The 22,138-nt window shown below is 37.9% G+C and overlaps 1 protein-coding gene across 1 annotated transcript; it reads left to right on the plus strand.

Moving 5' to 3' along the window:
- The first annotated feature begins 3,795 nt into the window (after positions 1-3,795).
- On the plus strand, positions 3,796-17,858 carry LOC147872791 (ribosomal protein S6 kinase alpha-5-like). Its single transcript, XM_087354951.1, has 13 exons — positions 3,796-4,018; positions 6,677-6,733; positions 7,537-7,746; positions 7,970-8,085; positions 8,629-8,739; positions 9,526-9,603; positions 9,915-10,009; positions 10,375-10,525; positions 11,508-11,669; positions 12,023-12,079; positions 12,901-12,985; positions 13,881-14,196; positions 15,235-17,858. The coding sequence occupies exons 1-12, from the start codon at positions 3,976-3,978 to the stop codon at positions 14,078-14,080; spliced, it is 1,365 nt and encodes a 454-aa protein (XP_087211077.1). The 5' UTR covers positions 3,796-3,975; the 3' UTR covers positions 14,081-14,196; positions 15,235-17,858.
- Positions 17,859-22,138: the final 4,280 nt, after the last annotated feature.

Below are 22,138 nucleotides of genomic sequence, written 5' to 3' on the forward strand. Positions count from 1 at the left end.
ACCTCCCAATGACGTCACGTCCCGCCGAGGCAACAAATCCTGCACAGATGGATCTCTAGGTTGTGCCGCCATATGCATGGTATCAATCATGAGTTTCATTGATTTATTTTCCTTGCGTAGTTGGCCGACTTCTTCAGTCAGCTTGAGAACCATCTCAATTAGGTTCTCGATTTTGTTGTTGGTGTGAACACCATTAATCCGAACAGCCTCGAGTTGCGCACTCAGAGCGTCATTGGCGTTTCGCTGGGAAGCAGCTTCCTTAACAGCGGTCGCCATTTTTCCGCCAGTTTCAGAGGCCGATACGGACCTAAGAGAGCGAACAGGAGTATTTTCGGACCTCACTGAACGCAATTTCCTATCGCAAGTGTCGCACTTATAGGTAGACTCGCCGTTTAAAGTGTAACAGGAATATTCTGCATCACTCACTCGCAGGCACGACAGATGAAATCTTGCAGAGCAAGGCCCACTACAACGGAGAAACTTCTGTTTCCCATAAAACGACTTCTTACAAATGTCACACGTATCTTTGCTGGCAGTCATGCCAGCAAATAAAAGCTGATGCTGAAGGAAGACTAAATCCGCACTGGAAAGAGTACACCACAGAATACCACAAGCAGCAGGTAGCGGAGCACGGAGCGAACACGTCTGCTCTCCACGAAGGACAGTTAAGTAATATGATTAATAATATTTCTGCAGCAGAAAACAAGAAAAGTAAATAATGAAACAACAGTTTCTGATTCTTCGGAAGACTCAAACACGGGAATCTGCACAAAAGACAAAGATACTAACAATTAGTTTAACTCATGTTTATATACACTTCATTTCCAAATAATTATAAAAGTGTAGGTAAAATTACGAATGACCACATTCCACAAGAATAAAAACATCTTGCAAATATAAAAAGACTCTGTTATATACAGTAGGAACAATAATGACCCAAAATAAGAGCATTTTATACTAAGTATTGTTAAATATTAAATAATGTTATAAAAGCGGCTAAAAAGCAGCATTACAGTAGACGTATAGAAGACTCAGATAAATAAAAACAACTTGTAACTTAATAAACAGGGAGGAATTTCCTAGGCCATCTTAATATGACAGTAGTGACACCACTGAAAAAGAAAAGTGAATTACCGTGACAAAATACAGGCCAAGTTTACTATTAACCAACTTTCCTTAAGTGTTTGAGGTTAGGTTATGTCGAAAAAGAACAATTTGGCTTAAAACATTTTATCCACTGAAGATACAGCATTCAGACTAGCGGACAATACTGAAATCTATTAACCACAAAAATTCATATTGCACGAATATTCTGTATTTTAGCAAAAGCTTTTGACTCTATAAATCATAAAATGTTGTTAAACAAATTACATTTTTATGACATTCGAGGAATAGCTGAAGAATGGTTCAGGTCCTTTCTGACAGGAAGGAAATAAAGGGTTTAAGTAAAATCACGTAAAAATAATCAGAATTTTTTCTCAAACTGGAGAACAATAAAATATATCAATTAAATTCTATGGCCATTGCTCTTTATAACATATAAATGACTCTCCTCCAGCACCAAATAACTTAGCAGAACCCAAATGATAACAAAGTGTATAACAAATAACTCACCACAACACGTTTCAAGTACTCGTAAACAAGAGTTACCAAATTGAAGACCACCAAAATTTGGCAAAACGTTGATTAACTGACAGAGTAGAATTTATTTCAATGTATATTACATTGGCGTGAGAGTGATTTAAAGTCAACTACAGTTTTACAGCACATTATAATCACAGAAGAAAGCATCAACTCTGTATTCCAAATAAGTTAGAATTTTGGGTGATTTTAATTTTTTTCTGAGGAACTGATGGAGTGACAAAGGAAAAAGTATTTGTTGCTAGCTTAAATTTCTTTACGTCATGATTCCAACTTTTTATAGTGGATGGAACATTATTAAAACTTTGGTTTCACTATAGTAAATTAATTTCTTTATTTGCTGAGGTTATTTGTAGGTTATGTTTGTATCTGTATCCGTAGACATCTGAAATTATTTGAAACTTTTATGATGTCCACTACAAAATGATTTTAATAACACACAGAATTTGCTGGATAGGGAGAATATTAAATTCCTTAAATAATTCTTTTGGATAGTTTTCTGCTGTCTACTGAGTTTCCCCAGAAAACAATGCCATATATCACGATGTTAATTAAATTTGTTTTGTCAAATTTTAATGTGCAAGTTAAGTGAAGCATATTAAGTAGTTGCAAGAAAGTAGCATTGACACTCAACACACTTTACTGCGTATATTTCAATTTTATAATTAACAATGGAGTAATTTGGAAGGGATTTATCTAATATAAGAAAAACATTCATTTTACAAAACAATATTGTTTGATGAATGACTGGTGAGAAATCTGAAATTGTATCTGTTTAAGAGGTTAGGGCTCGTCCATGTGAATGCACATTCTCATCAGTGAACTTCACAGTTTCAAAGTAATTCTGCTATACACTGCGTCAACACAAGGAATAATAATCGGTTTGACAGACCAATTTGTAGCCTCTTAATATATTTAGAAGAGCGAATATTATTCTGGCATCAGAATGTTCATCAGCCTACTATCAAGTCTCGCAAATCTTATAGATAAGACGGCACGAATTAAAGTAGCATTAAGGGTTAAAAATGGCTTATGTCAAACGTAATTCTTATTGACTTATCGTGGTTTCACTGCATTATGCACCTTTTACTGACGTAATGGAAACTTCAAAGCCAGTGGTGTTAGGATGCACCGCTATAAATTCACACTTGCCACAGTTTTAGGCAGCTGGATTCCACACAGAAAGAAAGCTGGTTTGAATAATCACGTCACCAAAGTATTGCAACTTTTCGAATCCTGTCATAAGACAATTTACGTGTTCATCGCACGTAGTTTGAAGACAGAGACACCGTGAAATCTACAAAAACTAAATGTCTCGAAAGTGTCGTTCCAGGGTAATAATAATGTTCAAATACACGACCTTATCTAGGTTTATCTGCACATCAGTCCTTAATCGGTTTATACAAATGTCTGACTAGAATCTTCTGACGAAGGGAATTCGTGGCTTTTAACAATTTCTGGGGAATGGCCAATTCTTTCCGATACCTCCCCCACTAGATATGTACGATCATAACCTCTTATTTGAAGACAATTTATTAACCCCTGTAATTTAGTTCGCGCCGCAAATAATTAATAAACCTAGATTTATATTATCAGAAAGAAAGCTTTTTAAAGCTATACACTTAACAAATGTTAGATCCTTTATGCATTTTTTGTTTAAACACACAGAATTTAATTGTGGGTTTAGAAATATTATCACAACAAACAACGATTATTTCTCTAAACAGCATTAGAGAAATCATCTTGGCAATGGATACACGTTCTGTTATCTGAGACGCAGACACATCATTTTTAAAAATTATTTTGACAACTTCCGTGCTTAAAATGGGTTTAAATAAGAATACGAACCATAATCATTAAATCCGCAAGTCCACACGACCTTAAAACTCACAAGACTATCAACGACATATTTACTGTCGTCAAAACGTTATATCTATAAAAACCTCACATTTGGATTTCATATGTCATTTAGATGCATACATAACCTACGATAATTCCAGGTCGTCTTGGAAAGGAGCTAGAAAATTTCTAGTTATATACGTACAGGCAGTCAGAGATTAAAGATGGCCTACTCTTCTTTCAGACGTTTAAAACAATTGAGTCACACTGCGTGCTTCAAACTTCTTTGACCGGACTTGCGTTGTGATACGTCAGTCATATTTTTGATTGCAACCTGTGCGAACCGTTAGGATTTCTCACAGTCAATTTCAGATTAAAAACTATATAATAGTGCATTTAAGTCATTTAGTTAGTTTTAAAATAAGGTATTTAATCTGTAGTTTTCTTAAAACAGTGTTTAGTGTAAACATTTGTGAATAGTGAATTACAACAGCAATGGATATCATGGAACCTGATGTTGGCTGTTATTCAAGTACCGGTATGTAGTTTTCATTTAAATGTATTTATTAGTTTCTAGTTTATAAACGATGATAAATATGATTCTGTGTCTTACTTATTGTGTCGAGAGTTACTAGGAATACCAGGCCTTTCAATTGTTGATTAAGGTGAAATTACATTAAACATTTTATTACGTAACTGAATTCTATTTCCGACGTTTAGATTGGATGATAATAATAAATCACTTGGGAAAAGGTTCTGACAGATGTTCAATTATGCAATAAGCAAGATTTGTGACTAATAATGCACCAGTTATATAATAAATTCAGCGAGAAAATTGTATTAGGATAAGGTTATGTTTGGCTTCTTCCCTGTGTTTCGTTACGTCACATTAAAGCCGGTCCATATAGGTTTTTAGAACTTAACATAAATTAAATAAATTCCCGTGTGAATTGTATATTTTCTTCTGGAGATGATTATCTCACGGGGAACAATTACTGTGACAGAACACAAACACTCATTCATAAAAACTTCCTTACAATTACTAATTTGTTATTCACTAATAATCTTATCGTCCGAAGTTACATGATTTAATCTGCTGATAGCACACAAACAAGTCTTCTGCATTTTGTTAGTTTTCGCACTAGCATTGAACAAAATATGGCCAAGGCCTCCAAACACCGTGGCCCTAAGGCACCGTCTTACAAGCCCAGAGTTGAATGTCTCATAAACAAAGTTAATCTTAAAGGTGAGCGTTTTCATTTTGTAGTAGCCGTATTAGGAACAAACCAGTGGATGAATATTGCCTCTTTAATAACATTTACAAACCCCAGTTTTTTCAGAAGGTCACTGCCACGACACAATCATGTCTGTACTCTGATTATATTTAAATAAATCTTTTCTTACCGTGCATTGCATTTAAAGTTAGGTAAACTCTTTAACCAAATGTTCCCATTCCGAAGAAGATGGAATTAACAATCGGAACTAGGATAAATCATATTGGGATGCTATTGAGTTTCTGACAGAGATTTATACAACAATGTGCAGTTGAAAACGGTCTGTGTCCTTAAACATTTCGTTTTAATTCTGTTTTACAAGGAATGATTCAGCATTGCCTTTAAACAACAGACTGTAAAGACGTGATGTTTTATATAGACTTTGACATATTACTCTACTGCGATCACAGTTTTGTCTTACTATTATTTTTCAATTGTTGCCTTATAACGATGTTAAATATACGCGTATTTCACTGGCCTGCCCATATACAAGCATTTCATCGGCACGGCGCCTCAAATTGTCATGATGCCTTTTAGATTCTTTTGCGAGTTTGTATTTCTTGTCTTTTAAAGCACATCACCTGTCAGATTGCAAGTGTCACTATCCACTTTAAGCGGAAGACAAATTACAACGAAGTGAAAACGGGCATTGTTAAGCATTCCTTCAGTTCACACCCGCGAGTTACAAACATAATAATTTCCATCCAGCTGACAAACTACTCTGCATGTGTCGGAGTAGCTAAGTTCAAATGGGCTGTTTATGAATAATTATATGCAGAAATTAATATTATCATTTGTAGGATTCGAAGTTTTCGCAGTGCTGATTCTGAAGAAAACTGTCTTCTGGGTTGTAGCGCCGTGTAATCTGGTAGATGGTTAGTGACGTTTCAGAGGTCCTTGCTGCCTCCATCGCCCTGATTATGGCGGCAGCAAAGACCTCTGAAACGTCGGTAAACTTCTACCAGATTACACGGCGCTACAACCCAGAAGACAGCCATCTTAAAATATTATAATTATTCCAGACTTTCAAGAACAAATTTTAGTCTCTCATTTCAGGTTGCACGAAGCTCTTGATAAGTGACTTCCGTATATATCACTCAAATGACAATGCACTTTAAGCGGCTAAAAATATAAATAAACACAGCAACGCAGCTGTTCTGCAAATTTACAAATATAATAACATAATTAAACTGTATAATAACGCCTACGTATGGCAAATATTTAATATACTGCATAAGAGTGGGGTTAGGAACTTGAGAGGCCGGGAAGCAGACAAAACTATCTGAGGGGTAGTTTCCCCCTTGATTACAATAAACACTATTTTCAAAAGGCGAATTGCGAGGTTTAAAATGTAGATTTCAGCCTCCGTAGCCAAGCGGTCTGAGGCATGGTTCTCGTTGTTGCGACCGTGGGTTCGAGTCCCACTCCAGCCATGGATGTTTATCCGCGTCCCTTCTCTTCCAGTCTGGTGGATAAAGAATGACCACGGAGGGCAAGGCCTTGGTATCTTCGTAAGACTAACCCCGTAATGGGGGTGGCGAACAATCCTCAGGATTGTAGAGTAAAAAAAGAGTAAATTATTTTAATTAAGCCTGTAAATTAAAGACGGGAACTGAGCTAGCTCAGTCAGTGCAGTGACTGACTGCGGACTGGACAACCGGGATTCGATCCCTGACAGGGGCAGAGGATTTTTCCTCTAGCCCCTCCGTAAAGACCGGCTCTTGGGCCCACTTACCACCCAGCCTCCTCTCCAATAGATACCGGGGTACTGAGCACTCACCCCCATCTGGTGCCGAGGTTAAGAATAAGTAGGAGCTATACCTCGTCTCACCCCACCCAAGCGCCTACATGGCGTGCGGCAGGATACCTTTACATTTTTATTGTATATTAGCACATGCCAATAATTATGATATTTGTTACAGGGCCTCAACATGTCCGCCAAAACGACTTCAAGATCATCAAACGTCTAGGAGCAGGAGGTAAGTACAACTTCCTGTTAACAGTCGGCCGATTACCCGTGCATTTCTCTGCTTACAAAACACGGACCTGTTTTCTGCATCATTAATGCATCTATTAAGTAGGCAGAGAAGAAGATCAGCATTTTAGAGCGTCCTTCCTAGCCCATGATCAAGTGTAATGCAACTTAATCGGCAGTGAAATAACAAGAAAGACGTGTCTGTGGCCTATTTTCTCTTATTAATGTTATCGTCATTCTATTGTCGCGTTCTGGTTTACACTGAATCGAAATGCCGTAACATCGGAAGTGATAAACACGAGAGGAAGTTCTTCTTATGCACAATGTACATTTCCTTTTACTTTAACGAAATCAGAATTAGGGATCTTAAGAATTGTGTAGGCCATATTCTGCTTCTATTCATGAATGCTAAAAAATGTTAAAAGGTGGATCATTTACGAAATGCCAACATTTAATTGCGGAGACATCTGAAAACGCAGTTAGAGTTAATCAAATTATGCAGACAGCTCGCGAATGGGTCAAAGACCACTCCAAGTAAGCACTTTAACGATAAAAGTTGCAATCATGAAATCTCACAGACCTAAACGGTATTTCATCTTCTTTCTGTCACCACGCAGGAAACAATATAATTTAGTAATATCCTGAGCACAAGGGCTTGACCTGCCGGAGAGAGTTTTAGAGCTTTTAAAGAGAAGACGAACCACGTATTTATGAATTTTATATTCATCGCGAAGTTTTGGTATCGAAAAAAAAAAGCCCGTACCTGTACAGATATCAAGATGAAATACAACTGAGATTCTGTTACAGGGTTTGGCGAAGTTTACCTGGCGAGGAAAAAGGACGGCAGTGACGCCGGTAAACTTTACGCAATGAAGAGCATGAAGACATCACTGAAGAGAAAGGAAATCGACCACGCGTGGACGGAGCGTCGCGTGTTTGAAAAAACACGTGACTGTCCGTTCCTAGTGCAGCTGCACTACGCGTTTCAGTCGAATGAACGCCTTCATCTCGTAATGGGTGAGTACATCAAACGAAACATCACAGTAACTAAATGTGTAAGGTCCTCATACGTACCCCGTTTGCCGAATAATCCTTCGCTTTCCGCTAAATATTTCACTTTTTAGTCTTCTGCAGAGCTTCGATTTGTAATTATACAGTTGCCGAATTAAACATACAATACATCAGCATTCAGTGGCCTAAGAGTCCTCACAACAACGCGATCTCGTCTTTATTGTTGCAGATTACGTCGCAGGAAAAGACTTCGTTGAACTGCTGGAACAGCGAGGCAGGCTTACGGAGAATGAAACAAGATTCTTCTCCGCTGAAGTCATCCTGGCCCTCCAGCACCTGCACGAGGTAGGCAACCAGCACTCCCACTGAACAGCATAACACTTACTGACTTCAGGGCTATAGAATTCTCTTCAAATTCCCTTTATTTTTTCACAGTACGTCGAATCATTTTTAATTTCTGTGAGAAATATCTAAATTCACAACAAGTGCTAATACCTAAATTTTAGCTTGTTTCTTCTGAAGAATGCTCCCAGGATTAGTAAGCAAGGACTTTGGTTAGTTCTGTCATGTCTGAATACTTAGCCGCCAAGTAATTCTCAGTAACCAGAAAAGTTCATTTTACAACTTTCATATCTCTCAATTCAGTGTAATAGAACATTCATAATCATAATTTCTGTAGTTACCTAAGCTGAAACATGAGAAATAGTTAATTAAAATGCACGGCGTGTAATTAAGATCGATCTACGAAGCCCAATGCCATTTAACCCATATACTAACATCGTCTTTAAATCAACTGCAAAGAATACATAATAAATGCACATATCGAAAATGCAAAATGCGTTTCCTTCTCCCCACTGCTCTTGAGACGTGTTCATTCGTTTCTTTCAGTTGGGAATCGTTCACCGGGACGTGAAGCCGGAGAACATCCTTCTGGACGCCGAGGGCCATGTTCTTCTGACGGATTTCGGTCTGTCGAAGGAGTTTCCGTCTGATCAGGAGGTAAGCTTAGTGCCAACCGCTTTATTCTGTCACTTTAATTCGCTGACTTGGCTGGAATGTAGCGGATGAGTGGATCTCTCTCTCTCCATCAGGGAGTAACTCTTTGAAGGCACTCAGACTATCAGAACAATAAAAATGGAAATATCTGAAATGTGGGCACCCATATTCAGAGAGCACTTCTCTTGTACTTACATTTAACAGGGACATCGCAAGTTCTCAGATTCTGAGGGTTTCAACTAACAAGCGCAGATTTTATTACCTACAGCATTGCATGTTGCCTGTAATTTGCTGTTTAAAATTCCACAAATACTTCCACTATTAAGTATCTTACCCACTTGCAAAACATTAAACATCAAGATGCATGGTTTTACCACGTGTTTTGTATGGCTGTGAAACGCGTGTCTTACTTTGGGCAAGGAACTTAAATCACAAATGCTGGGACCTAGAAAATACGTGAAACATTCAGCTCACCGAGTATTCCTAATGGATAAATTTTCGGAATTACACTGTGCCAGTTAAGTAGGGCGAAAAGCAACGCAGACACATATTTGACGTTGAAAGTTTTTGGAGAGTAAGAAAATGGAAGACCATGAAAAAGACGCCAACACGCATTACGTTGGAAAAACATGTTATGACGTCAGAAGACGAACAGGCCTGGGTCTGAAGTGCATCCTTGGGTGTTAGCAATCCTCAAAGTTTTCTTTCTTGTACCACAGTTAGGGAAATGTTTCTGTGTCTCATTTCCTGTCACATGTAACTTATTTAAAATCTTGTTTTTATCAACAGGATAAAAGAACGTACTCCTGCAGCGGTACTCCAGAATATATGGCCCCCGAAGTAATCCGGCGCATGGGACACGACATGGTAACTGTTTTCTTCCATGAAGATGTAAAATTTCGTACTTTCACGTAACTGAGACAAATACAGCATCCCAGTGGAATAATCTGAAGGTCCGTTACAACAAATATAGATTCAATAATGAGGCAAATATTTCTCATATCTCACACAGAAAAAGTAACATTAAAGAGTAACGCATTTATGTGTATATCAGCTGCTTATAATTACATAATATATGCATCAGTTACCGAGCGTACATCAATTCTTTCTGTTTCTGGAGGGTGCAAAGAAATGGGAGTGGCTGATTAAAGCTCTTGTCCTAATCTGAATTGTTGCAGGCAGCTGATTGGTGGAGTATGGGAATTGTCGTGTACGAGATGTTGTCCTACACCAGGCCCTTTGAGGAAAGGAGCAACATTCAGATATTGTTTACGTGAGTCTCCTTATTTGCGAAGAGCAATTTTTTTCAACAAACTAATACACAGATTAGTTTGACCCTAACAGAGGACCAGTTGTTATCCGTTTTAATGCCACTGAAGTTCGCGGAGAATCAACTTCATGGAAGAAACCAAAATTCAGACAGAAATACACCGGATACAAAAGATTATACAGGGAATCAATTAAATGTGAGGGACAGGGAAGGAAACGGAAAACAAAAATAAACATCCCAAAATGTTATTATAGATGAACCTGCAAAACCTATTTCGGTCACTTAGAATAATTAAGTCATTTAAAGGAACAAAGAAATACTAACAGGGAACATAATGGCAGATTTACTAATTCGATTCTCTTTTACAGCAAAATTTTGACTCAGGAGCCGGTCTTCCCGCCTTTTTTCCCACCATGTGCGTCGCACCTCATAGCATGGCTGCTGGTGAAGGACCCTAGAATGCGCTTGGGCGGCGGAGCGAGGGGCGCCGAGGGAATCAAGAGCCATCCTTTCTACGCCGTAAGTTGTCTTCCCAAATCTGTTACCATAAAATATTGTACAGAAATCCTTCAGTTCTGAACTGTCTTCTTCCTGGACGTAAGAAACCAAAGTCCCGAAGGACGATCGGATAATTGAGACGACCATCGAAAAAGACGATGGTAAGGCTCCTGACGCCACTTCCTACATAGCCCCACGCTTGTCTGGTCTCTGTAAGACTTTAAGTTTGTTCCGTGGAAAAAATAAACTACTTTCTTCTTTCGCTCGACATTTAATGAAAGAAATCGCTTCGTTATGAGAAATTGGTAACTTCAGTTAAAAAACTAAAGTAGATTTCCGCTCGTCTTATCGAAGGCAATAAAAATTACTCTAAAGAGACGGAGTGCATAAAATTCGATCAGGAAGTGCGACTCATTCCAGAAGACGCCGAGTCGGCCGATTACAAAATGGAGCACGTCCTATAAAATTGAACGTCGAATAACTGAAGGTCAGACAATCGGGACTAAAATGTATTTCTAAGGAAGCAAAGTGCAGTTTCAAGGTTTCTAGAAGTTGCTACTGTTTCAAAACTTCAGTAAATAAATAAAAATTGCGGTCTGCATTCCCAGCAGGAGGCAGTCCTTCGCATAGGGAAATTGCCAAGGGCCCCTTGCATCCAAATTGTCATCTACGAAATATTTCGAGCTCAGTGACATATTGAGGGACCAAGAGACAGACAACGCAAAGAAAATTGATTGTTATCCCAGAACAAACCGTAATATAAAAGTTTCACGGTATCTGATCTGAAATTTCTTTCATGTACAAATCTTATGGACACGACTAGACATCTTAAAACTTTCCTCCCAGTAAATGCGACGTTACAAAACACTTAAAAAGAAATCAACAATTTATATCAACGCAGAAGACTTAATTTCGTAATCCCTGCAATTATAACAAACTGAGGTGTTCTCTTGTCGGCTCCGCCAGAATTCTTCACTCTGTTATGCTTGTGCTTTGTCTACAGACCATCGACTGGGTTCAACTGAGAGGGAAGAAGGTATCACCACCCTTCCTCCCACATCTCGACATCATCAGCGCCGATGATGTCGATGAAAACCAGTTCGGGGTGGCGTCTGACCCTCGGTCAGCGGGCACTTGGCGTCCAAGGAGCGACGACCCTTTCAAGGTGAGAACACGTAATTTTCCTACTTTTATTGCGTGTCGCATCAGAACAAGGCTACTTACCGGCCCTCTTAGAACACGTGTCGGAGGCTGAGGGTCACGTTCCCTTCGAGGTGTTACAGTCAGTAATAATTCTGATGTCATTATTAGGCCTTTGCCGATATTTGTGCACCGTAACTCTGGTTTGACAGAGAGAATTTTTATTTTCATGGGCTTACTCTCTGTTTTACAGTGAAGATACGAGTTTATCAACTTCTTTCCAAATACGCATTTTTCTGGTCTTACAAACGCCGCAGTAAAGACGTTCCAACACAAAAAAATTTTGCTTAACTGTGACTTTTCTAATTTCTATTGCAGAACTTCTCATTTGTGTCGCCATCCTTGGACGAGACCTCCCTGGAGCGTGCAACCACAGTAAGTGTTAACACTTAACCTACATTAGTTTCTCAGTACCTCATTCTACACAATTTACGCATTGCAAGTTACAAAGTTAAGTAAAAATCCTCTACTTTTGCCTCACATGATAAATGATGTTTTATTACTCATCTTTCAACACACGCAAGAAAATAATTAATTATTAGAGAAGCATTCGTAGGCTCTGACAATATTTACCATTTTCAGGCTCTGCAAGAAAGAGTTCTTTTGCTGTGTCGCTTGAATATCACAACAATATTAAAAATGCTAGATTAATAAATTAAGACCACAGACACATCTCGGTCGTCTCTGGCAACCTGGAACTTACTCCAATCATGGCGCGCTGTACTCATCAAATGTCGAGCAGCTTACCCGAAGTTATATTACGTATTGTCGTAAACAAGAAAAAACAAATGGAGCTAAAATGACCATAAAACCGCCGTTTTACCCGACGTGTTCCTTTTTTGTCTTCTGCTACATTTTCTTATTTCAAATTCGCTTGTGATCGTTGTTAAGTATTTGGGCAGTGTTCGCACTGAAGCAACTCTGGGTTGCTGAGTTCGTCGGTAAATCATCTTTCATACTGACGAGGGTGAAATGGCCTCCAGGTTGAAAATGACTCTAGTCGCGCGACTTAACAGCAGGTGGCATCGAAGACTAATTCAGTCTGAAATGGTGCAAAGGGGCAGTTCTGTTGAGTGCGTAATGCTAACTGCAAAAACAGTTGCCTCGAACTTGGGTTTTGCTGCAAAGAATCACTAAAAAGGGAGAATGTTGAACAAACTACTACAAGCAACTGATTCCTGTTTTCGTGTCAACAGATTGAGTATCCAACAGCGCCGGTGTCAAGTGCCCCATTGGCTTCCTCACATGACTGCATCCCTGAATCCACCAATCAAGGACCAGGTGAGATATCTTATTTAATTTCGGAACTAAGCGACCTGCTTACATCCAGTTCCCCAACACTTGCAAAATATCAGATGTGCCCAGACAGTGGAACTCCGTCCGTGTCGATGTCGGTCTTCTAGTTTGTATTGCCACCCGCATTGAAGTTTGGTCAGAGCAGAATTCAAACAAATTTTGTATGGAGATTCAACAGAAAACTGCAGAGAAATTAGGATTTTAATACGGAACTCCTGTAGAATGTTACAATACCGTCGTACAGAACACCCATGTCTGATCTGAGTACCTCCACCCAAAAATGCTTCCACTGCATAAGACAACTGCTCACTGAGCAACTTTACTACATCAACTTCGCACTTTGTGTTTTCTCTGTGTCTCTCAGCCTCTGACCTCGATATTAAACTCAAATAACTGCTTCATCTGCTTGTAAAATTTATTGTTTCGAGTTACGTAATTAATTTCAAGTTTTGTGAATTTGTGTACAATATTATATTATATAAATATAACTTATATACTCGTGAACAAGTATCCCTTTCCAGAGTAAAAGTTTCTTTGTACGCGTTTATAACACTGTCTGAAATATCTCGTGCTGTCTTCCATCGCCAGCGCCACGCGTGGTCAAAGTATTCACCACTGCCTCACACACGTCCCACTTACTTCATTAAACTGAATCGTACTAACATTACGAAAGAGAAAGCTGAATTATGATAAAAGTTCTTTAGTTTTAATTGAAAAAACATCAAAATATTAGGCGCAGTCTTCAAAGAATATTAAACCAGTTGTCAGCACAAAATATAATGAGGTGGGCTAAAACAACAATTTTCACACGTTAATGTATTAAGAGTAAGTTTGATTGTCCCATGAACATAAAATGCGATTAAGAATTTTTCATTTGCAGACCCTGCATGTGACACCGATCACCCCTCGAGGATCCCAGAGACGATTCTGAGGATTCTGATACCAGCACGAGGGGTGGTCACAGAAGATCGGGTTCTGCAGATAGCAACGCATCAGCAGAACCCGAGGAAACCACAGAAGAGGAGGCACGTCCTCAGTGCTGAAGACGGCGGAGGCCAACGGAAGAGAAGAATTGTGTGAGGAAACATGCGTGGATGCAGCCAGAACAGAGCGGCGAAGAAGAATCATCCTCAATGCTTCCTGTAGTGGAATGAAACAGCCTGCAGAAACATCGCAGCCACTGATTCTCCATTACAGTAAGCAGCAACTGGCTTTTTCAATGTGTAACTTCGGCTTACTGGAATAAGCAGCGTCATGAAATGTTGGTTTCTGGATGTTATCTTCAGGGGAAATTAGGAAGCCTCCTTTTAATACGGCAGTGGGTGGTGGTGGCATGACTAGAATAACTCAGAAGCAACGACCTATTCAATTAAGGGGGGAAACACTGCCACTTTCTTCATGTTTACCTGTTAATCTAGGCAAATTCCTTCGTCCATGATTACAGTATTTCTGACCCCCAAATTCAATGCTTTTCAATTCCTCCACTTTTTCAACGTTACGCACTGTGGGCTATAAAAAGTAGTTAAGAAGCCTCTTAGACAGACATTCCTTTTTCGATTTAGTTCCGTCCTTTAATACAAATCTTCACACTTGTATCTCTAACCCTTTTTTTAAAATGAAATATAAATTCATTCCACAAATGCCTAGCATCAAGAAAAAAATTATAGTAGCTCTGGGCTTGGATTTGCAAATTCCGTTCCGTCAGAGCACCACATAATCTGTAAAAGGTAACTTGGGGAACTACTCCTCGCATGTTCCTCCACTCGGCCCATTACCTAGCAACAAGCAACAGTTTCCAAAGACTAAATTTCTTACCCGTTCCTTTCTCGCTAACATTCCTCCATCTTTGCCCACGACCCCACAATATTTAATAACCAATCTCCCTAAATCCTCTTTTAATCACTAGCCACGGCCTATTTTACTGTTACTAAGAGAAGTAAGCCGCCAGGTCACAGGATTATCCTTGGTATGAGGGTCGTGTATTTCCCACAATGCGCCTTACTCCCTGACTCTGTGTCATCATAAATACGTTTTAGATATTTCATAACAACTTCGAAATTCCGCCTTTACCCCGGGCTAGCGACCACGTGGCTAGGAAGGGAGGGGACAGGGAAGGTTTCAGCAGCCACTTCATTAGGATGACAGGGACAAATTCGCTCTTCACCGAAACCTTCAACATTGAACACTGCTCATTCTCCGACGAAGTTACACTTGAAATTCAGATTTCTTTTCAGGCCAGAAGACCGAACATCATCCACTGCTTGTTGATCAATTTGCACTCTGAATATCTTGTGTTTCCCCAAATACCATCAAGTTGCAGTTTTTCCATTTATATGTCCCCACCTCTCCCCTGAAATAGGCAACAAGAAACCAGCCTAACTGTGAGTGAGCTCTTGTCGGTAAATTTACATCTGCATCATTTCTCTCCCATTATTCTTGATTATCGTGATCCTCCCACTGTACATTCAAGTTCTTCCTTTGGTTGTCAAATTTTGTAAATCTCTGCAGAGGTCATAAAAATTTCGTGTGTTCTGGTATCAAATTTCGGCCGTTTATCCAATTTAGGATCCACGTCACAATTTCGTATTTCACTGTCGCATTCGACGTCTACGTTTGTTAACACTTCAAAACGCAATTCATTCATCGAGGCCTACATAAATATTCCTTTTCAATTTCCAAATTTTCGTCAGCAAGTAAATAATTAAATTCTGTAAACCGTTTGTTTTCTCAGCCTTCCGATGTAATTTCCACGCGTCATTTCACGTTGGCAGATTTAAGTTAAGTTTCTTTGTAGGCGTTTAATTTCTTTGAAAAATTATGCAATTCTTAATTTTTTGGAATTCATTACCTGATAACTGCATACGGAATTGTATTTAACGTCTGTCATATCGATATTAAGAGGTTAGGATTCCTCTTCTATTACGAAAAGAGTATTCCTGTGATTTCTTTACATTGCTCCCACTGGCTGTGATATATTATCATAACTTTCCATTAGACCTTTCGCGAAAATTCTACTTCTATTCAGATTATCGTATACTCCGTTGTAAGCGATTGTCCCAGCTAAATCTTATCGAGATTTATTTTTCAGTCTATATTCGACCTTCATGACTAACGATAAAAATTGCAGTCTTCATCTCTGCGGCCCCCAGCATACACTTACTTAGTTTATTTGTGAATTATACTTATCAGTTCTCCTTAAATCATAAATTCAGCTGTCGTTATTTGCCTAAGTCGTCCTCCAACCTCATGAAAATATAACAATAACATAATTATTTATATGATAGTGTTGTGCACTCTTGATTCCCTTCAATTAGGACAGTCAGGGCACAATAAAAATTTCCCTTCAAATCTTAAATCTGATCCGCCAGTCAGCTGTCTGCAGTTCCGACTGTTTCATTGCTCCGAATAAAACGTATAATTTTTCTCTCCATTACGTCACACAACCCCGGTGCAGATTGCTAAGGGAAATAAAAGATGTGCAGAGAGCAAATCTTGTGGTCAACAGGGGAACAAGTCTCCGTCGTTGTCCGTACAAAGAGACAGGCTGACCCCATTCTTAGTCTTGAGAATTGCCTCCATAAGATCACCTTGATATTACCCTCCCATCCCCTCTTGGTCTGCCCAGTTATCGTTTTCCAGAAGGATTTCACACAAAAACTCTGGACTCACCACTTGCCTCCCCCATTCGTGCTGCATATCCAGCCCATCGGACCTTCGTACATTTCACTATCCTTATTATGCTAGGTGACTCGTACAACTCACGCAGCTCTTGTTTATAAAATATCCTAAATTCCCCACTTACTATATACGTCCTAGGTCGAAATATCCTCCTGAACACCGTTTTCAAACATTTGTAATCTACGTTCTTCCTTCAAAGTAAGAGACCATGTTTCACAACCATACAAGACAACAGGCAAAATTTTTGAACTCGATAAATTCAAGCGTTCCCCGAATGTATTCTACTCTTAACTTCTTCATGGACCTCATTTCTATTTGTTATTGTTGTTCCCAGATACTTACATTTGAAACATTTTCAAATGATGTGTAACTTTTAATTATGTTCCGCCACTGCTACTGATGTACTACGACCATGTATTTATTTTTGTCTACATTTACCTTTAGACTTATGTCCTTGCTAGCCTCTAGGACACTTTCTGTATTCTTGGTTATGGTACCCACACAACATCCCCCAGCAAATTGACATCATCAGCATAGGCAAGTACCTGGTGCAGACCATTTTATTTTAAACCCTCCTGAATCCCTCTGACATTCTTGATGACTTGTGTTAGAGGAAAAATAAGCAGAATTTTGGACAAAGCATCTCATTTAACCAAAATAATGTATCAGATCAATAATAATTACACGGTGTCCTTCAAGTCCAGCAAACCGAAGTTCATCATTACAAAAAAAAAAGTTTAAATTGTCCTGCACTTTTTTGGTTCATCCCGTGCGTCTTTTGTCTTTAGTATCGCGAAAACGGTTAACGAGCTAAAAAGTAGTTGCCCGCATCAGTACGAAGCCGCACGTAATATTCCAGTTTAACTTCTTCATACGACTGCGTTCGCAAATAATTTTGAGTAATAAGAACACTTCGTGCTTCTTGCATTCCTACCACACTAACACATTATTTAATAAGTAATCCTCGGGTTGAGGTACTTTTGGGACATACTGTATGTAACATGAAAGTGCCATAATTGTAAAATTGGTACATTGGTCGTATGTTTGTTATCATTATAATGAAGGGTTTACTGCACAAACATTACCAGACAGAACATCCAAGTTTACTCGGGGCTTTGTTTACATTTTGTTAAATCCTATAAAATAATATTCTACTAAATAAAGCAAAAATTACATATAATATATTTAATTTCATATATATTTTACCAGAGGAATAAGAATAACTACAATTTAAAGATGTCAAAGATAAGTTAGTGTTACAATTTGAAAATTTCCGTGGCTTATCACATTGTCTCATCTACAACAGAAATGCCCTTATTTTGCAGAACCAAAACGTGTATTTTTCTTGTGTCGGTAAAAATAGCTTCGTCACTTCACCTTCGTAATTTAACATTGACCCATTAGCAATTAATGTTATTGGGAAGCTCCTATTTGCAGGCGGTACACAATTCAAATATCCGAATTCAAACAATCTTCTTATACACACGTCTTCGTAAATCACTGACAAATTTGTTGACATGACTTCAGCTGCTCGGCTGTTCAGAACCGATCCATCAAAGTGATTCTTCAGAAAATTCTGCCACTTAGCGATACATGGAAAATTCCTTTTCGATAAAAGTGTGCCTTGTCGTGTTTTTGCACTACGCTCTTCAATTTGTTAGATCACATTTAGATTTAGTAAACCATTCATTTCCCCCTCTCATATCTTTATTCCCTCCTACAATGTTGTAAATACTATTTCATTGGCTTTGTATTTTATTGAAATTTGTTCCTCTCTGAAACATTGGGGGAGTTAAATTCTTCTTCTCCCTTCGTTATTTAATTTGTTTACAAATTCAGAAGTAGGTCTTGTAATTTGTGTATTCCCTGTGTGTGTGTGTGTGTGTGTGTGTGTGTGTGCATGCATGCATGTATACATGTAATATGTATGTATGCGTGTATTATGTATGTATGCATGAATTATGTATGTATGCATGTATTATGTATGCATGTATTATGTATGAATGCATGTATTATGTATGTATGTATTATGTATGAATTCATGTATTATGTATGTACGATGTATTTATGCATGTAATATGTATGAATGCATGTATTAGGTATGTATGCATGTAATGTGTATGTATGTATGTATATATGAATGAATGAATGAATATATGTATGTATGTATGTATATATGCATGCATGCAGTTATGTATGAATGTATGTATGCATGTATGTATGTACGTTCGTATGTATTAATTTATATATGCATGTATGTATGTAATAATGTATGTAAGTATGCCTGTAATTATGCATGTAAGTATGTATGAATGTATGTATGTATGTACGTATTACTTTATGTATTCATGTATGTATGTATTAATGTATGAATGCATGTGTGTATGAATGTGTATGAATGTATGTATGTATGTATGTATTAATGTATGTATGCATGTATGTATGAACGTTTGTATGTATGTACGTATTACTTTATGTATTCATGTATGTATGTATTAATGTATGGATGCATGTGTGTATGAATGTGTATGAATGTATGTATGTATGTATGTATTAATGTATGTATGCATGTATGTATGAACGTTTGTATGTATGTATTAATTTATGTATTCATGTATGTATGTATTAATGTATGTATGCATGTATGTATTAACGTATGTAATTTCTGTTCATAGAGTTTGTTTAGTTTTCTTTCATTAATAATATTTGTTCCTTACATTTGCCTCGTTCGTATTTATTGAGTTCGTTTCATGCTACTTAATTTATTTAAATATCTTATTTAAATTAGCGTAATTCTTTTTCAGTTCCCGTTTTACTTTTCAAAACTATGTAATCAGGGCCACTTTAAACAGTGGGAAAATTGGGCAGCTGCCCACGGCCCTTTAATTTTATCGGCCCCCTCCGCCCGACCGATGGTACCGCGTTCTTAAACTTGCCCAAAGTTTTTCAAAATTTCTCTAGAAACTTTTTTGGGACGTGTCAGCAGTAAGTCTGATGATACCAGCATTCTTACGGTAAAATTTTAACCGATTCTGCTATTTGGAGCGGGGAGCGCTATCAGAGTTGCACACATATTAAAATGTTAGTTCACTTGTTCTTTGGATGCACCTATTTGGGCTGTTCAAACACAAAGGACGTTCAAAATGTTTTTTATCCGTGGGTAATCTTGGAATTTCACACTTCATCTTGAATGTATAAAATTTAAACCGGGATAATTTTTAGATTATTTCTTTTCACCCTTTCCTGTCCATTCAGTTTTTGTTAATATAAATACATTTTGTGAAAACCAAGATAGTTTATAGATTAAGATTTTTAAATCTCTCAGTAGCGTGAATTTGTTGTGAATCCTCCCTCTTTTTAGGAAATGGGACAGCGGACCCCAAGATCATGTTTTTCCATAGCCTCACCACTGCCTTAAAGTGGCCCTGTATGGAAGGCGTGATAATTGTTCATAATGGTTCCATCTTTCGCGTTTGTAATTGTAGTCTGAGCATGTAATAAAATATGTTTGTTCCTTGATGTGAATGAATATGATGTCCTTACTTGTTGTATGTGTAATTACTCAAAAACTTTCTTTTCTTTTTTATCGTTTGAGTTTAACCTTTATTTCAATTTTTACTCATTTAGGAATAACTTTGTAGGATCTGAGGTTTTCACGGCAGTGAATCTGAAGATGGCCGTCTTCTGGGTTGTTGTGCCGTGTAGTCTGGTAAAAGTTTACCGACTTTTCAGAGGTCCTTGCCCTGATGCTTGAGACAGTCAAGGACCCCTGAAACATCAATTACCTTCTACAAGACTACACAGTGCAACAACCAAGAAGACAGTCATCTTTGGGCACATTTTGTGTACAAATGTTTTGTTGAATTATATAGAGTGAATGTCCAGTGTCTTCGAATTCCTTATGTTATGCAGTCCCACACAACACTTGTTTATTACACGTTCTTTGCGCAGAGTGCATTATCAGTTGGTTATATCTGTCCGTCAGTCCAATCAATTCAACCCAAGAACCACTGGATGTATCTGGATGAAAGTTGTGCCACTCCACACAATTGGGATTTAATACCTCTTTCTAAATTTAGGCTGAAAAGAACGCATCAGGATATTTTGTGTATTCCTGTACGGAGTACAATTTCCAAGGCTCTTCTAACTACAGCAGGACTTCACCCCTCCCTTTATTTCTTCTTTTTCTTTCCTTCGCGTTATATGTCATCATATATAATCGTTTTTAAACTAGACTGTACCCCATTACAATGTTTCTACAATTTCTTTAAATATTCAAACCAGCAAGTGGCTTAGTTTAATATATTTTCAATTCAATTCATTTATATATTTTGCTCGACTGCACAACAAAAATTTGAAGGCGCTAAACATTCATTCTAACAGATACTGCACTGCACTGTATTCTAACATAAATGTAACACTTTATATATTATTTTAAAAACTGTTAAATATAAAGCCTTAAATCTAAATAGACTTGTTCCTTTTCATGTATTTATTTTTATTTTTAACTAGATAACCTCTCGTATAATATTTATAAAAGTCTTCAAATAAAAATATTTTTCGCTATTTGTACATTATTATTACTCCTTTTTCTCTTTTCCACACCAATTGGCACTGTATTTCAAAACTCCTGTGTTATTTATTTGTCATAGTCTCGTCATAGCCACGCCACCGCTGCTCCAATTTCGTTCATGTATCATCTGGGGGAGGGGGGCAATGGTCCAGTTCCACACAGAAATACTCTCACCCAATTGTAGCAATCACAAAATATCTTCATGTATGGCGCAATGCATGTATTAGGGTAATTGTTATTTACTGTAAAGTGTAAATAACCGGTGATTGTATAAAATTCTTCAAAAAATTTTGCTAGTAAATTTGGGTAACAGCCGCTCATAATAAACTTAAATTATACCGTAGGATATATGTATATCATTATATTCACTAATCTATAATAATTCTTGCTATCTTCAAGTACATATTTATTACACGTAGGGAAACTTTGTTTCTACTGCGCGTTTGATAACATGTCTTTCATACATTGTCCCTGTGGAACTTGAACCGCTAACTCTCCATCTTTCATATGACTAATAAATTAATATGGAGGAGTGGTGGAATTGTGCAGACAGGGTAGAGGCGAAGAACTCTGAAAGAAACCCGTCTTAGCTCTATTTTGTCCACCACAAATTCCACATGGACTGCCCTGGGTGTGAACACGAGCCTCCGCGGTAAGAATCCCACCTCTAGCCCTAACCACCTGAGCTATGACGCGGCTAACGCAAGTGTTTACTTATAGAAGTCACTGTGTGATATATTTTTCGTAGTTTTTACGTCTAATATATCTGTGATTTAACTGTATTTTATAATAAAAAATTTACAAAAAACATATTTTTTTATTTCAAATTTCGATACGACAAGGTGGTTATAGCTCCAGTTCTGGTTAAGGTCGTAAACAGTTATATT

This window comes from Zootermopsis nevadensis, unplaced genomic scaffold (assembly GCF_977971745.1).
Source record: "Zootermopsis nevadensis isolate Lab colony 2312 unplaced genomic scaffold, Znev_1.0 Znev_ptg000024l, whole genome shotgun sequence".
In the NCBI taxonomy this organism is placed as follows: Eukaryota; Metazoa; Arthropoda; class Insecta; order Blattodea; family Termopsidae; genus Zootermopsis; species Zootermopsis nevadensis.